Here is a 19129-nt window from a genome sequence, read left to right on the forward strand (position 1 = left end):
ATCTTGCACTTTAGATTATATTGCAATTTTGTTTGTTTTTGCTAAGTAAATTCGTACCAAGTATCTTTCATTTGTGATGTGCCATTCTAATCTTTCAGTTCCTTTTAGATTTCTTATTCCGGCAACATATTATCTGAATGTCTTAGCTGCATTTAGTCAGTTGTCTGACTGATATCTAAATGTTCGGTCCCTGGTGGCACCCTATGAGCTGTGATCTAAGTAACAAGGTGGAAAGTCTCTTCCAGGCTCAGCATCGCATGTAATGTACTTTTACTGGATTGGCTTAAGGATGCAAAGTGCATGGGATTACATCACAGATGAATACAGGTGGGATTTCCCATTTCCTTGTTTTTGTGGTGAGTTTTACAACTTTCAAAAAATACTTAGAATGTTATCTATTTTAGAGTTTACACCAGCAGTGGGATTCACTTACCTTTCCTACCGGTTCGCAAATGTGAGCGCGTGCATGATCCTACTGGCTGGCCCCATCTCTCGCCCTCCCCTCCCAGTCACTCCTCGCCTGGCCTGAGAAGGTAAGGGCGACGGTGGGGGATGGAGACTCACTCCATATTCCAGAGCGGGAGCGAAGCATCCCTGTACTTGCCATATCTTGTAGGTGCTTCTTCTGGTCCTTGTTGGTGCTGCGGGCACCTTGGTCGCTCGGGGAGACCCGCAACTTGCTTTCTTCCCCGAGACACCGGCCCAGCCCAGTTGCGGCCGATGCTCTACATTGTAATGGGCTCCAGGAGGAGGAGGGGACACCGTCTCCCCTGTTGTGAAGCACGCTAAATTTAACTGTGCTGCACAAGGCGCTGTGAGAACAGCGGGCAGGCTATGGAAGTGGCAACAGCAGCAGCAGTGGCCGCAGCCAGGCCAAGCCACTGTCTCGGGGCGGAGAGCAAGTCGCGCATCTCCCTGAGCAACCAAGGTGTGCGCAGCACCAACAAGGGTTGGAAGAAGTGCTGCAAGATGTGGCAAGTACAGGGGTGCTTCGCTCCCACTCTGGAATATGGAGCGAGTCTCCATTGCCCGCCATCACCCTTACCTTCTCAGGCCAGGCGAGGAGTGACTGGGAGGGGAGGGCGAGGGGCGGGGCTAGCCAGTGGTGGGTTCAGCTGACAGGAGCCACAGCCGGGGAATGAAAGAGTTTCATTTATTTGGGAACTTGAAATGACTCTTGATTTAAATATGCATCCAAAGAAGAAGAAAGAACAACATCAGCAAAAAAAAACAACAACAACAACAACCCTCGCCTGTTTTTGGAAATGATTCAAGAGGGAATACACACACACACACACACACACACACACACACACACACACACGAGAGGGGGGGAGGGAAGGAGGGAGGGAAGGAGAGAGAGACTTGTTTTCCACAGAAAACACCAGGAGCCACAAAACTTGGGTAAGTATGGTTGGGGTGTCATGTGACTGGGTGGGAGTGAGTGACATCGAGTTGGCCACACCCATCCAGGTTTTGTGGCTCCTGGTGATTTCTGTGGGAAGCGGGTCCAAATGGCTGAGTGTTTAAGGTTGCAGACCCATGCAATAGACACAACACTGATGGGGGAGGGGAGCATAACAATATTTTCCAATGTACCTAAAAGGCTAGCATGCAAACACATCCTTTGCTACCAGGAAGGCAGGATTATACAAAATTCAGCTGCAATGGGCAACTTTTAGTTGAACATTAAGTGTGCTGCTCTAAGAGCAGTTCCATAATAAAACTGATTGGCTGGAGGTTCAGGTTTCTCCATTAGGAGAAGCAGAGGGTGAGCTACCACCAATTTTAGTTTCTGAATCAAATACTGGATTAGAATAATGGCCTGCAAATGCCTTTGTGGTTGTGTGACTCTAGGCCTAGGGTAATCCTGCTATTTCAGAGATAATAGGTCCATCTGTCCATCTCCAAAGATTAAGGATTTGCTTTGGCACTTGGAGTTACTAAAAGTTCTCAGCCGTATTCTGCATGCCTCCGTAAGATCCTAAAGAACTATATACAACAATAGTATGGCAGATAGGAGACTATGGCTCACTCTCCCGCTTGGTTTATTATCAACACACACTTACCGTAAGTTTCATGCGCCTCCAATATACTTTCCTTTATCCGATCTCGTTTCCTGTGTTTGGGGCCGTGGGGTCTGTGGTGTCTGTGGCCTTGTTTAACCAAAGGCATCCGTACCCCAACATATAATGTCCTATGCCCTGGAACAAAAGCAGATTGTTAGGTATTTATGGCTTTGACTTTGTTGAAATTACACCAGCAAACCATCAGAAATACAGAAAGTCATCTTCCTTGTTAAAGCCACACTTGGTCATTATGTTGATGTAGACCTTGGAACATCAGTCCAATATATACAGGTAGTCCTTGATTTATGACCACAATTGAGTCCATAATTTCTGTTGCTAAGCGAGACACTTATTAAGTGAGTTTTGTCCTATTTTATGGCTTTTCTTGCCATAGAATGACTATCATTAAGTGTTGTACCTTATGATTCTTGATGAATGTATCTTCTCTTTTTATGCAACTGAGAGCATATGCACCAAAGACAAATTCCTTATGTGTCCAATCACACTTGGCCAATAAAGAATTCCATCCATCCATCCATCCACCCATCCACCCACCCATCTATCTATCTATCTATCTATCATCTATCTGTCTGTCTAGTTGTTATAGGTATTAAGTCTTAAGTTAGTAACATGGTTGTTAACTGAATCTGGCTTCCCCATTCAGTTTGCTTGGCAGACGGTTGCAAAAGGTGATCACATGACCCCAGGACACTGCAACCGTCATAAATATGAATCAGTTGCCAAGCATCTGAATTTTGATCATGGGGATGCTGCAATGTTCATAACTGTGACTTTTTTCAATGCCGTTGTAACTTTGAATGATCCTACTAAATGAACTGTTGTCACTTGAGGACTACTTATACACATAAATTGTAGATAGGTATTCCTCAATTAACAACCACATTTGGAATCGGTAACTGAGCTGTTAAGCAAAGCAGTTGCTAAGTGAAGCAAATGTATTTATGATCTTGTTTCTTTTAATCTTGCTTTCCTTTGCTCTACAGATATGGGAGTCCTTGGGAGCTGCCCAGAATTGGTTAGAAGATGGGAAGCTATATAAATGCTTTAAATAATTAAATAAAATAAATGCAAGGATTGGTTGTAAAAAAAATTACCATTGTCATAACTGCAAATGATTACTAAACAAAGCATTCATCAAACAAGGACTATCTATATTTTAAGCTGTCATTACACTCCAGGCAAACTACACCAGTTTTTGTACATACTAATTCATTAGAGTTGTTACAACACAACAACTGCTCATAATTTCTTGTCCTTCTTAAGTAGCTAATGAAATACCTATCCATGATTTTCTTAAAGCTAAATATATCATCTAAATATGCGGTGTAGGATGATTCCATCCAGAATGAACTGAGGAACCAAACCATTAACAGAACGTGATTAAACTTTTGAATTTGGAGAGTGAGGGGGGGAGAATTGCATCCTGCAGTCAGAAGCAGCCTTGACTGAAAATGAACAATGAAGTTTGCGAATTACATTAAGACAACAAATACGCATTTATTTATTTATTTATTTATTCATTCATTCATTCATTCATTCATTTATTTATTTACTTGCTTGCTTGCTTTCCTTCAAAAAAAACCCCAATGTAATTTACACTTAAAAATTACAATCAAAAAGAATTTTAAAAGGATAAAACAAGTGATAAAAATCTATGTTAAAACTGTAAAATTAGTACTAAAGCAATTAAAATCCCCAGTAACATCATCTTGTTCCTAAAAGCTTGGTAAATAAAAATGACTTTGCCAGAGGCAGAAAAGGCAATAAAAATGGTGAAGACTGAAAACACCTGTCCTCAGCCAGTTGTTACACCTCAGCATGAGAGAGTGCACCCAGAGTACAAGCTTTCTATAGATATCCTTAGGGGAAAGAGTAGGAACATATAAAAAGAAGTGTAAAAAGAAGATATTGCAGTCCCAAATGATGAAGGGCTATATAGATTAAAACCGAAATCTATAATTGGGGCTGGAATTGATCTGCAAGCCAGTAAAAAGAATAAAGGACTGGTGTGATGAATTTGCTTCACAGTTCAAATCTTGCTGCAATATTTTGTAGTACAATTGACATTTCTGAATCATCATCAATGGCAGCCCCAGGTATAGTGCATTACAGTAATCTAAACAAGACATTTCCAAGGGATGGATTTTTGTAATGCAGCTATCTCTATCCCAGTAGAGCCTGAGCTAATGGAAGGTACTTCAGATTTAAAAAAAAAAAAAAACACCTGGGCGCCTAATGTCAAAGATGGGTTAGAAGTGCTCCAGACTACTAATTTGACTACTCTACTCTATGGAAATGGCATAGAAATCACATAGACTAATATGTATTAATTCACACAGGGCCAAACTGCTGAAACTGTAGCTGATTTTTGCCATATTTGACCTATTTTGTCTTCAAAGCGCCTTGCCAGTAAGTCACACAGAAAGCTACCAAGATTCTGTATGATCTCTAACTTGGATTGGATAGCACCACAATTACCCAGAAAGACTTCCAATAATTGACTGTGAGAGGATAAATGGTGGAAGAGAATATTTCTGGCCTCCATCACAACTTCAAAGTAAGCCCAGGGATAGATTCCCATTACTGTTCAAATGAATTTCCTATGAGTTTTTGTCTATTTGCCTTCTGATTTGTCTCTCATCTGCTAAATCTTTAAATGGTTGAATGGTTTATATCAGTGGTGAAATCCAATTTTTTTTACTACTGGTTCTGTGGGCGTGGCAGGGGAAGAATACTGCAAAATCTCCATTCCCACCCCACTCCAGGGGAAAGATACTGCAAAATCTCCATTCTCTCCCCACTCCTGGGGGAAGAATATTGCAAAATCTCTATTCTGACCCCACTCTGGGGCCAACCAGAGGTGGTATTTGTCAGTTCTCTGAATTACTCAAAATTTCCGCTACTGGTTCTCCAGAACCTGTCAGAATCTGCTGGATTTCACCCCAGGTTTATATAGTGTGATGTACAAACCAAGTCAGTACAGCAAGCTTGTTGGTTTCTGAATTTGAATTATCTGCCACAATGTCCTACCTGTCAATGACTACTTCAGCTTCAACCACAACAATACACGAGCAAATAATAGATACAAACTCAAGATAAACCGCTCCAAACTTGATTGCAGAAAATATGACTTCAGTAACAGAGTGGTCAATGCCTGGAATGCACTACCTGACTCTATAGTTTCTTCCCCAAACCCCCAAAACTTTAACCTTAAACTGTCTACTGTTGACCTCACCCCATTCCTAAGAGGTCTGTAAGGGGCGTGCATAAGTGCACCAGTGTGCCTACCATCCAGAGGTGAGTTTCAGCAGGTTCTGACCAGTTCTGGAAAACCGGTAGCGGAAATTTTGAGTAGTTCGGAGAACTGGTAGTAAAAATTCTGATTGGCCCCGCCCCATCTATTCTCTGCCTCCCAAGTCCCAGCTGTCGGGAAGAAATGGGGATTTTGCAGTATCCTTCCCCTGGAGTGGGGTGGGAATGGAGATTTTACAGTATCCTTCCCCTGCCACGCCCACCAAGCTATATCCACCAAGCCACACCCACAAAACTGGTAGTAAAAGAATTTGAAACCCACCACTGCTACCATCCCTGTTGTAATATTCCTTTTTACTTACACTTTTCATGTATTCAAATTATGTTTATACTTTTACCAGTTATCTTATATATGCTGACAAAATAAATAAATAAATAAATAAATAAATAAATAAATAAATAAATAAAGGCTTACAATCAAAACTAGCACTAAAAGAGGGAAATCCAGCATTACCATGTGGACAGTACTTTAATAATTACAATGAATTATAGTTCCCATGTAGCACAAGTCCATTTTTAGAAGACTATGAGATGAACTGCTCATTTGAGAACATAGTCTTTCGGACTTGCCTTTCTGTATATTTTGTTCATACCACTTGATATTCTCCATTGACAGAAAAATTGTAAGCATTCCCTCTCTGTCTCTTAAGAGCCAAGGCTCAGGCATGAGTTTAGCCAGGATGATTATGCTACCAAGAGTTTCACATTTGCTCTTGGAGAGAATTCCCTGATGTTAACGGTGAAAACATGTTGCAGGCTCAGGGGGAATCATACTAATATAGGAAATGAGAGAATAGGAGTCTCTTTTGTAATTGCCTGTCCACTGCACAAGGGGAAAGAAAATTTCTCGTAAAAAGGCCTATACACTCAGGAGAATTGGATTGGAAGAAAAGACAATGAAAGCTATGCTTGGTGCATACTGATTAAAAAAACATTCAGTTATCTGCGTAGCTTAGGATCAGCATTCATAAGCAGGAAAGGAGACCACAATTTTTTGAACAACCATTTTTTAGAGATCTATTTTCACCTGTATTATAAGTCATCAAGTTAAACACAGTTGTTTTAACTGTTTAACACATAATAACCTCTTGGGTATTTGACAATTCCCTTGCTTTTGCAGTCTGAGGTAGCTAGCAAAAAAAAAAAAGTGAAGGGCTTCATTTCCTGGTTATGTTAGCATCTATGAATTATAATTTTCAACTATTGTTATTTTTCTCAACTGCTATATATATTTAATTTTCTTCTTTGAATTTTGATTGTAATTTGGTTTTAATTTATCCTTTATTACCACCCTTGGTTGCGGTGGGCAGCGATATAAATCAAATCAGTAACAACTGTAGCAAGAAAGGTTGTAAAATGGGGCAGAACTCACTTAATAACTGTCTAGCTTAGCAACAGAAATTTTGGGTTCAATTCAGTGGTGGGTTGCCCCTGGTTTGGACGGGTTCGCAAGTACCAGTAGTAAAACCGGCGGGAGGCCCCGCCCACTGCCCTGGATGTCGTCATCAGTGATCTGTGAGTGCACAGAAGCTTCTGTGCATGCGCAGAAGCAAGGGGATCCCGTTGCGATCCCGTTGCGAACCGGTAATAAAGTTAAGTAGAACCCACCCCTGGTTCAATTGTGGTCATACGTCGAGGACCACCTATAGTGGAGTTTCCTTTTATGTATTCTGGAACAAGGTGGCTTCAAGACAATATATAGATTGCTCATTTTTGCTGTCTTTTGTTCTATCAAGGTGGTAGTTTGTTCAGATACAATTCTATACCTCACCTATCCGGAGTTTAACTTTCTAGCAAACATAAAAAAGCAAAGTGTATGCAAATCTACTTGGAAGCAATACTCTTTTGACTTTGTAAAACCTTATCTCACAGAATTCATGTTGTACATTTTTAGGGATAAGAAAAGTTCACTCAGTTCATGGATATGCGCTCTCTTTCCTTTATTATTATTATTATTCAATGAAAACAGCAATGAAAACAGATATCTGAATTCACAAGAGAGGAAAGATTTTGTGACATTTTGTGGCTGCGCTCTTTATTACTAATTTAAACACATTGTGCCAGGCAGGATCTGGAACAAGTATAAAGAGAATAAAGTATAAGCTACAGAAATAATTACTTATTTCCCCTTTGTACTGACTCTCAAGAGTGATGCTTCTTTTGGCATAAAAAGAATTATTTATTGGAATTGACAACCTGCTTGCTTTTGAGGATGTGATAAAGACTTGAAGCGGGCAACATACATAAGTCATTTCTAAATCCATAAAGAAAATCGGTATCTTAAGTATAAGTTACAAATTTAAATTAAAACACTGACAAGCATGTTCTTAAGCAAGGTACTGAGGCATAAGCCCACCATTCTACCACTCTGAATCTCGTAACAAGAATGTTTTATTAAATAGAGGTGTTTTTCCCCAATCAGAATCAACCCCTAGGAGGGAATGTAACCAGCCTTCTGTTCAAATCACTACTGATATGCAAGACTCTCACCTGCAGAATTCAAAAGTAACAGCTACAGACTAAAGACAACAAACATGTGAGTTAGAGAACATCTTTAAAATGGATGTATCTCTATCTCCCCCCTTTTCTTTGTATGCTTTTAGCAGCATTCAGTCCACTTCATTGACCTTTATAAAAATGTATAGAGTCAGAAGATTCTCTTCTATTGTATAGATTCAGTTATCTATTTGATAGAATAGTATGACTCAGTTTAAGTCTGATTTGTTTCAGTGACTCTTCCACTGCATGCTTTCTGTGCATTTTTCCTAAATCAGTAGAAAACATACTTCTGCTGCTGTATGCTATTAGTAGTATAGTAACTGCTATATACTTAAAATGCAGCTTTCCTCGAACATAATTTTGAATAAACTGCATATTAACCCCAGTATAGAATCATACTAGAAATTGCTGATATTACCAGTTGAAGCTTCTGAGTAGCCCTCAAGGGCAACCCATATAAAGCAAAGAACAATATTCTATACCTGAGGTAACCAAGGCAAGCGTGACCATGGGAAGGGCCCTCCCTATCCACATATAGGCGCAATTAGGAATCTGTACAAAGGCCTGGGTTGCTACAGATGCAACCTGCTCTTTAAGAGGATCCTAGAAGTCTCCCAAACTGAGTATCTCTTGCATCTGGAACACCATTCTGAACTAGAGACAAAAAGCCCCTGATCTGAGCTGTCCATTACACAAAGCCAGTCAATCCTGCTAGGATTGACTCTCAGTTTGTTACTCCGCACTGGGACCACAGCAGCCTCCAGCCATCGGGACATGATCTTAACAGCATCACTCCATTGACTAGAGGTCCACCTATACAGCTGAATCATCAACATACTGATGAGAACTGATCCTGTTCTCCAATGAATGACCTCAGCAGCTGTTATATACTTTTATAATATGCAGATATAATATTTAGCGGATAATGCTCCTTCGGTATGAAAAAAAATCTACCATGAATTTCTTCTTGCCTCAAGGCCCTTATAACTGTTCTGCATGACATAAATAAAGAATTACCATTTTAAAAATGAAACAACTCAACATTCCAAAAATAGATTTTGATATTTTTTGGTAATAATTTTGATGGGTTTTCTTTGTTTTAAACAACTGTAGAATGCTTTTGGTTGCGTGATTCGTAAAATACTTTTCATTATACAAAGGTAGCTCCAAATAGAAAACACATTTAGTTACATTCTCAAATATTTAAATGACTCATGATGTAATAGAAAAATAAGAGGAAGAGATAAAAACACTAGAAAATGATTGTCTTACCTTCCAGCTCCTCTGGTTCATAATGAATGTTAACAACATTGCTGGTGCCTCCCAAATCAACAATCGCCTCATCCTCAGGCCTCTGTTGGAAAGATATATGGTATATCACATAAATGTATCACTATGGATTCCCCCCACCCCAGAGGGAGAAAGGGAGAGGGAGGGAAGGAGGGAGGGAAGGAGGGGGAGAGAGAGAAAGAGAAAGAGAGAGAGAGAGAGAGAGAGAGAGAGAGAGAGAGAGAGAGAGAGAGAGAGAGAGAGGTCTCTTCCAAACCCTATCTTTCTTTGTTCTATATTCTATAACTTTTTGCTAGCTGCTCATATATATAGTTGGAAAAGCAGACAAATGCTTTGTTCTAGCATAGTAACTGACAACAGAAACTGAGATTAGGTGTTAGTTTACTTTGTCATAGGAAAATGTTCCTGTAGGAGAAAGAAGAGCTCTGACATGGCATTGGAGGGGCAGTCTTAAATTACCAGAGAACTCTCGGAACTGAGGAAAGTGAATTGAATGAAAACATGTAAAGGCTGGCATCTAAGATGGATATAGACAGTGGTGGGATTCAAATAATTTAACAACCGGTTCTCTGCCCTAATGATTTCTTCCAAAAACCAATTCACCAAACTGCTCAGAAAGTTAACAAGCGGTTCTCCCGAAGTGGTGCGAACTGGCTCAATCCCACCACTGGATATAGGCAGTCCTGGCAGTTGATTACCTGTTTGTTTTAGAAAAATGCATCGACAACTGGTAATTCTACTGTGCAATGTTAAACTGCTGAAACTTTATTTTGTTTCTGGGATTGCAGAAAATATTTGAAACAAAGCATAGTATGAACTGGAAGATGGTGCTGAAGACAAAGAGCTGGCTGGATTGTGGGAGAAAGTCTACAGTATATTTTGTAGGGATTGAAGATGACAGAAGAAAACAAGTTTTACCAGCCAGAAAGAAAACCAACTGTCAGCTTGATCAACAGAGAGAAACTGTTAGCCAATATCTTTAAGCAATCCCATACGCCTGGTTAAAACTATTTTAAAAAATAAAAGAGTACCCATAACAAAGCTAGAAATATGTTTGTTTATCTTCACCTTTATTATTTTTATAAATAACTCAAGGCAGCGAACATAATACACTTTCTCTCCTTCTATTTTCCTCAAAACAACAACCCCATGAGATGATTTAGGCTGAAAGTGAGTGGCTGGCTTGTTGTGGATTAATAAGACCAACACGACTTTTCAGGGTTAGCCAGAGACATTGTATATTGTGCAATAGGTTCAAAGCTCTGTACATGAAGCGTTGAACAGAAGACAGAAATCAGTTACAATGGTTTTTATACCCTTCTAAGACAAAGGATTCTGTTAACTCAGCAGTTTATAGGATCATATACATTTGTCATATTTAATTGATACTTCCCAATTACTAAGTTTTACATTTTTCTTTGCCAACAGTCATCATTCTTTTTGCCAATTACTGAAGCATAGATTCAAATTATCTCTTGTTGATATTACATGTGGTCATCCTTTGATCTGTTTTAACCTTCAAACAAATATCTCTATCTCTGGCAACTGAGAGGCCCCTCTTGTGAATGTTTCTACTTCAAAGGAATTCTCTGCCTTTCAACTGGAGACAATTGGCTTCCCTCAAACAAGCACATTTCCTTTCTTACAATACTATGAATAAAGAGGGCCCTTCAGTGATCATCCAGCTGGATCCGCATTTACCTACATTAGGCTCAGCTGGCTTTCATGCATAAACTGGGACTAGAACTCACAGTCTCCTGGTTTCTAGTCTGGTGCCTTAACCGCTAGACCAAACTGGCTCAAATCTTGCCAGTTTGCATCTATATTTTCCAAACATATATATTTACAGAAACTTTTAGGTCCCTATTTAGTAAAAGCGAAAAAATACCCCAGAACATCACTTAGGTAGTCTTTTCTGCTTATCTGTAAAAGCAGCCAAGAAAATATGGAAGACCCATAGTTAACCTTAAATAACCTTGCTGAGGAATGCACTTAGATGGTAGCCTCTTAGAGGGAAAAGTCTAAAGTGACATTTTGCACTGTTTTCTGTCAGATCCTCAGAATCTGTAGGAAGCTCCAGTCATTTGTTTGAATGTTGTTCCTGCTACAAGGCACAACTGATTGAAATACCGTGAAGGCTGAGATTCCGAAAAACATGCAGGAATTCTCATTGTCAGACTTTTTAAAAAAATCCATGAGACTTTAGCTTAGCAATGAGGAATCTTTTTTTCCTGGCAAATAAATGGGAAACAACACACACAAATGAGCCTCTTGGTTTAAAATAGTAACCCATTGCCACTTATGCCTCACTGTATTTATTAAAATTTTAATAGTCCTTCAAAGGGAAAAAAAGACCACTCAATAAAAGCAGTCATGCAGCCTCTTTTTATTTCTCTCCTCAACCTAGAAACATAAATTATGCATGTCAATCTCGTATAGCTCTGCTGAAAGCAGATATTCCCCAAGGAAAACCAAAACATTTTCTCATCAATGAGCCATAACAAAATGAAGCCAAATTCCAATATAAAAACAACAAAATGGAATTCTATCTCTAACCAGATTATTCCATAAATAGAACCCCAGTTAGTTTCTTAAATTTCAGTTTCATATCAGCAATTGAATGGTCATCAGCCAAGTTTAAATATATAGGGTTTTTTTTTTTAAGTTCCTGTACAATTGCTTGTAGTTCCTCCATTAACACTGGAGATGCATAGGATTTAGGATTTGTTTAATCTGATTGGGTTTAAATGCTCCTGCAAACCATCTTTTAAGCAGCAAGCGCTGTTTTACGTTTAGGCCAAAAGCACCATGATTTGTTTTAACCACGACTTCAAATATCCTCTCTGAATCTGAAATCCTGTCTTATTCCAGATTTGTTTTTGTTGCAATGCCTCCTCCCCACTCAACAAAAAGCAACAGAAAGGTTTAACTCAAAAAGAATAATAGAATGGAAGGAAACCTTTAAAAGTAAATGAGTTACAGCATCCATTAATTTATTTTGACAATCTTCCTTCTCAGAGACCAGCATAGCTATGAGGTTGCACTTCTGTTATTTCAATTACACCTATAGTTCACAACTCTAATATTTTCCATTTTTCTCACCATCCAATTAATCAAATCAACTCCTGCCTTGCCTTCATATTATAACAGACCTGCTTGTTTTCTCATGCCAATGTTTGAAGCTCTGTTTCAGGTGGTCTTTTCCCCACAGATAAGTAGCAATAATTAATTTATTTTAATTATTACTATTAATTTATAAAGAAGAATTTTGTTCCTGGAGCTGTCAGAGGAAAGCTCTCTGAAGGCATCCTCTCCATGGAAGATAGTTTGGCTCCAAGAATAATCTGAAGGGGAAAATTCCTGAAGTCTATTGTCACGTTTCAATGGGTAACACTGTCCTTTTGCTCAGTATTATTTTTTGAAACACAGAAATTGTTTTCCATTTTATATGTAAACAGATAAATTGTCATATGCGTATGTTATACAAATGGATCCCTTTTTAATTCTTTTTAGTAATATTTTTCTTACCTGATAGTGCAACTTATAAAAATGGGAAGTAGAGTAACAAAATTGCCAAACAAAATGATAGCAATCCACTCTACAATCTAGTGTGGATTTGCAAGAGCCAGTTTGGTGTAGTGATTAAGGCACTAAACTACAAACCACAGGAGATTGTGAGTTCTAGTTCCACTTTAGGCACAAAGCCAGCTGGGTGACTTTGGGCCAGTTATTCTTATCTCTCCCCTAGAAAACACCAGGGGTGAAATCTACTTACCTTCCCTACTGGTTTGGAAATGTGAGCGCATGCCTCACATGTGATTTTGGACCCTCTGCTCATGCGCAAAGCCTTCTGTGCATGCACAGAGGGTCAAAAACAAGTTACTTCCTGGTTAAAACCAGGAAGTAACAACGTCCGGACGGGTGGGCAGAACTTCGCACTGCCGCCACTACTGATTTGCCGAACCATTCGCTGCCGCCGCTACCGGTTTGCCCGAATTGGTGCAAACCGGTAGCATGTCATTCCTGGAAAACACATACAGAAATGACAAACACTTCTGAATATGTTGCCTAGAAAACTGCAGGGACTTGTCCAGGCAGTCACCAAGACACCAAGTATCTGTGAAATACTTACGATGTTTCTACACTAAAGGTTCCCTGTGAGACCAATAAAAAAAATATTATGGAGCTATCCCTTCTTTATCTTTTCAAAGGCATACTAACAATAGCTGGATTCACTTTTAAATATGAGGATACAAATATTGCACACACACACAGAATTGATTCTCATTATTTGTGATACTTATGTTCTATTAAGTTGATGCAAACACTGAATTAGCAAATACTGAACCATTGCTCCTAAGGGAAATAGAGGATAGTTGTTTACAGAATGAAAGCTGAAATAAGAAGGCAGAGCATTGCCTTACAAAATTTAGAATGTAGAATAACAGAGTTGGAAGGAACCTTGGAGGTCTTTTAATCCAATTCTTTGCTCAAGCAGGAGACCCTAAACCCAGGGGTGGGCTGCTGGGGGTTCATAGGGGTTCAGAAGAACCTCTAGCTAAGATTCTGTGCAGTTCGGAGAACCCCCAAATCCCACTCCTGGCTGGCCCTGCCCACCCCACCCCGCCCCTCCCAGGAGTCCCCATTTGCCCATTTTGGCTGCAGGTAAGTGCAGGGTGCATGAAGAGGCTCGGGGACAGCGAAAAACGGGCCTACCGGAAGTTCAGGAAGGCTGGAAAGGGGCCTGTTTCCAGCCTCCAGAGGGCCTCTGGAGCCTGGGGAGGTTGTTTTCATCCTCCCGGAGGCTCAAGAAAAGCCTCCGGAGCCTGAGGTGGGCAAAAACGTCTCCCTCCACCATGGTGCAGGAGGCTGACTAGGCCACGCCCACTATAGCCACACCCACCCAGCAACCAGTCAGAGAACCCCTTGCTAAAATTTTTGAAGCCCACCCTGCCTAAACCATTCCAAATTCTCCTCTGGAAAACCTCCAGTGATGAAACACCCACAATTTCTGGAGGCAAGCTATTCCACTGATTGTTAAATGTTAATAGCTTAGACCTCTCTTTAATATTGTTCAACCCATTACTCCTTGTCCTGTCCTCAGGTGCTTTGGAGAACAGATCAACTCCCTCTTCTCTGAGAGCACTGTTGAACCTGAGTTGGGAATCTATCTGTCAGGTTAATCCATTTTTGGGCTGCTCTGTGCATGTCAGTGAATGATTGAAAGGATCATAAGTATCGATTTAAAGGTTACAAATAAATTTTTGTAAGTAAGCAATTTGCTAATACAAAATTAATGAATAAATGAGAACCAATTGTATACATTATACAAAAAGGTTAAGGAGGAGAAAAAAACCCAGATGCATCATTGGAGAGAAAACTAAATTACGATTAGAGAGATCCAGAGGTTTGAGTCCACTGTCAACCATGAAATTGCAATAAAATGAAGAGAGATCCCAAATATGTCATTTTAAGTTGTCAAAGGAAAGGCAGATTATAAATCTAACAAATATATAATTCAGAAACAAAACAGACAGAATGCAAAAAGTGAAATGGTAAATCTAGGGAATTTTTTTTCTCCAAGAATAAATGTGCTTGTTTTAACGAGGTTACTTCCTTATTCATTTGTAGCAAAGTCTCTTGGATTGAAAATCCCTCAAAATCATGAGTGACACTTAAATAGTTATCTATTTAAATGTCAATGTAAAGTGTACATAGGTTTATATTGCTTATTATAACCAAATCTAAGAACAACAAAGATCAAAAAACCTTATTCTGGAAATCCACAAACTGTAAGAAACCTGTCAAATATTTTTTTTTAACACATGTTGAAAAGAAATAGAAATAATATGTCATTGGGATCACATCTGCTATTCAACACTGCACAATTCATGGAAGTAGCAGCTTGAAGGAATTATCAGTACCAGAAACCACCGTAGTGATAAATCATTTAATGCAATTTTCCGGGATGCCAAAGCCACCTTTAGTATTCCAGAACAGAACAGCTTCTGACCAGGAATTAAGTCACAGAATTCTTAGTGTCTACTAGGAGTTCGTTATTATTATTGTTCGTTACATAGTCAGCTAGATGTTCAGACTGGATGTAGCATCTTTGTCAACCTATCAAGTCCTTCCCAGGGACAGGCAGATATTGATATTTGATGGTGTTCAAATTTATTTGCCATCCATCCTGCGGCTGAAGGCAACTTTGAGCAGCTAATTTTGCAAGTATGACACCACAACATTCAAACATTAGCAAAATTAAGGAGAATTCCTTCTCCATGTTCCAAGAACTTGAACAGAAAGTTTCAGTGAGCTTACTAAAATTACAGACTGTATACATCTGTAAGCCACAGCAGGTATTAAACTGATCATATCTCTTATGATCAAGATAGAGTGGGCTTCTCTGGTACAGCACAGGCAGTTGCACCCAGGACAATGACTACACAAGTATTTTATTTTATTGCAGAAATACAGGCAAAGTTCACTACAGAGAGAGAGAATGGAAACTTGCTGCATTGTGGTACTTCTAAGGAAACATTTTTCCCCAAGCAGGACTCCAAAGTCTATTTATAAATCCTCCTGAAGTAGGAAATAATTAGTTTTTTTCTGAACAGTACAGACACAGAATATAGTATTTCTCTCCTATTGTTTTCTCAGTGTGCTCTACATTCTGTCATAGAAACATCCAGTCTGGAAGCAAGTTTGGAAGCAGTATGGGGAATTCAAAAACAGCTGTTCCCAACATCCATCACTATTGGCCATAATGACTGAGATTGCTGGAGCTACAGTATTATTCAGCAGGAGCTGTAGGGCACAGATTTTCTCCTGAAAAACTTAATATTTCTATGCTGCCTTTTGCTCAGGAGCTCAAACAATACAGAGCATGTCTTCCTCCCAAATTTTGAACGTAACACCACCGCTGCAAGGTAGATTAACTGGACCAAACACGCCCAGTCAGTTTCCATGGCTAAGGGAGGGCTTGAACGAGAGTCAGTCCAGCACCATAACCACTATTCCATGCCCATATAAATTTCATACTATGAAGGATAATTTATATTTTAAAAAGCTCTTGTCCATAAAGTATGCTAAGATAGTGGTCCCCAACCTTTTTTTGGCACCAGCTGCACGTTTCATGGAAGTCAAGGGAGAGGGATCGTTTCCCACTCTACCTAGATCCCGCACATGCACAGATGAAGCTTTGCTTGCTTGCCCAGCCCAGTTCCTAATAGGCCACAGACCAGTACCAGGCCACAGCCCAGGGGTTGGGCCTTGGGGATTGCTGGTTTAAGAAATCTAGCAAACTAATCATACATGACTATAGGCTCTCTTATTAATGGTGCTCAGTGTTTGGATGTTTTATTTTACTTGCGGAAAATATTTGAAAATTGCTTCCATAGCCTATGCAGGCTAAAGCATGACAGTTCACCCTTCCATTCCTATGTTATAGAGCAAGCAAAAATCATTACAACTCAGACATAGAATCAAGAATCACTCTGACTGCGCTTAATAAAACTTACTCTTTGAAAAATGAATTATCCTGAAGCTACAGGTACAGGATTGTGCTGAAAATATCAGAGATACTTTTGTATTTCTCAATGCTATATGACCATAGATTTACTAGTCCCACAGAGGCTTTGAAGAAAAACACTTAAAAAAAAAAATCCTGAAAATCCTTACGTCAAATCAAACATGTTGCTGCAGAATTGAACTTATTGGGTGTGTAACTTAGCAGCCAGTTTATTACTGTAATCACTGTTGACTTTCCATTTCCTAATTACTTCTGCAGCATTTCCAAATACTATTTATTCTGTGTTAGCAACAGCTTTTCTGTGGGTTGCTCTGGCAAGATTTACAAGCAGCCCAAAAAGCACGGAGAAATGCCATACATATATCCGCTTACGTATCATAAACAGGTATAAAAATAGGACTCAACACAATGACTAGACCCCTAAGGTTCCTGTAAGATCCAAGCCCACCTCTATGACTTCCAAGTCATTTGAGCAACAACTTCCAGTCTTCCTCACCATCTGGGACTACTGGGAGCAGCAGAGGCCACAATTTCCAGCCCCTGGAACTGAAGAGCAGAAGCTGAAGGCTATAGCTTGCCATACAGAGGGGAAGTAAAAGCAGTATCTCCACAAACTTGTTTTATCCTCCTAGCCAAAGGTCTATCTAGTAGAGTTAATGGGAAATGGCTGTGGAAGAACAGGCTGATGAGATAATTGCAGACACCTGTGCTAACTTTCTCCCCTCTTGTTTGAGCCTTCCCACCCAGCATCAGCAGAATTGTTTATGAAAAGGTTAACCCTGAAGCAGGTGGGAGAGAAAGGAGTAGACAAGAGGAAACTGGCGTTTTTTGAAGTGCGATAGCAGCAGCAAAAGCAGCCAAATAAAAAGGGGTGGTTTTTTTTCCACAGAGAGGAAGGTCCTGAAGAAAAAGAAAAGCCAAGGCCGAGAAAATACCAGTGCTTTATCTGCTGCTCATTAATAAAGAAGAAAATAACAATAGAAGAAATCCTAAAGGGGCAGGGCGGATTTAGAGACAGATCAGGGGCTATAAGAGTTAAAGTACTGTTGTCCATTAGTGATGATACTACAGCACAGTAACAGTAGTACTAGTATACCTGTAGTAGAAATAGTATAATATAGCATACAGGTACATGGGAAGGAGAATGTGGGTGGATGTGGGAGCTCCAGAGATGTATAGAAGGTAAGTGAGGTATTGGTGATGGCAGTAGGGAAAGTGGGGTGGGACCTTATGAGAAAGCAGCCCCAAGGCCTGAGGGCAGGAAGCATAACACAGGGTGCCTCAGTAGGCGGCAGAGGCCTGGGGCAGGCAAGCCTCAGCCTGTGCTAGGCTTCCCATTCCAAGGCACCCCAAGCTCTTCTTAATGACCTATGTGGTTACACATAGTGGGGCATCATTAAACAGGTGGTCACATCACCTTGCGTATTAACTATTGCAACCTGCAACAGTAATGGGCAGGATCCATTATGGTTGTAACTCAATTAACTACCTGTAACCCATGTAGAGATGTTTTAATATTCGCATTTTGTTTGGAACTTTTGTTCCATATACACAAAAAGCTTAGAGAAGGCAGAATGCGCCATACACAGACAAACAAACATGAGTTAATAATGAATCTGAGATAAAGAGGAATGGTACTGTGTTGTATCACATCTCTTGTATACCAAACATTTGTAAATAGGTCAGGTTCAGTGCAGTTTATATTAACAATGTTATGACTGGGAACAATCCTACTCATTAAAAAAGCAGATTCATAAATTTTGCCACTGACCAAATTAACAGCAAGAATACTTATAAGGACTTTGGGAAAAGATATTTTTCCCAAAGGACTAATTTGATTCTGCCTAGAACTCAATAGTTTATGTAACCTGCAGAGCATTGTGCTTCTTAATCAAAATCAGTGGCCAATGTTAACACAGAAGGTCTTCAAAGATGACTAATCCATTCTTTATGAGTTGTTTTACCTGTGAAATTAAATTCCTGTATGATGTCATCGTTTGTCTTCAGCACGGTGTGAAATCACAAAGAAAGAGGAATTAACTTTCTTCTAATCTGATTTAGACTCCAAATCTAGACTCTAGGCTGTGGTCTCTCTTCATGCAAGACGCAAACCCTTGGAGTCCATTCCACACACCCAACCAGCTACGTGCATGTTGACTCTAACAGAAGCCAGTTTCAGAACTTATTATTTCTTCAGCATGTCTTTTAAACAATTTGAAATATAGATTGCTAGGTGGGGGAGGGGAAACAGTTGTATAATAAAGATACTGCTTTGACTCGATTTTCTCCCTTTCCTAGGGCCACATGACTATCATTACTATGACAGCATGGAACACAGCAACACAAACGTTCCAAATGGATTGGTCAAGATACCTATCCTTCCATCCCACCCCACTACATCCATTCC

The 19129-nt window shown here is 39.7% G+C and overlaps 1 protein-coding gene across 1 annotated transcript in view; it reads right to left on the reverse strand.

The window, feature by feature from the left end:
* The window catches only part of SLC4A8 (solute carrier family 4 member 8), a 90102-nt gene that overhangs the window by 56640 nt on the left and 14333 nt on the right, over positions 1 to 19129 (reverse strand). Inside the window, exons 2-3 of the mRNA XM_070934915.1 lie at positions 9174 to 9255; positions 2070 to 2204 (exon numbers count right to left, since the gene is read on the reverse strand). Coding sequence (XP_070791016.1) covers positions 2070 to 2204; positions 9174 to 9255 — 217 coding nt within the window. The remainder of the gene's footprint in view (positions 1 to 2069; positions 2205 to 9173; positions 9256 to 19129) is intronic.

This window comes from Pituophis catenifer, unplaced genomic scaffold, assembly GCF_029215685.1.
Source record: "Pituophis catenifer annectens isolate HBS135680 unplaced genomic scaffold, rPitCat1.0.hap2 SCAF_2, whole genome shotgun sequence".
NCBI classification, from domain to species: domain Eukaryota; kingdom Metazoa; phylum Chordata; class Lepidosauria; order Squamata; family Colubridae; genus Pituophis; species Pituophis catenifer.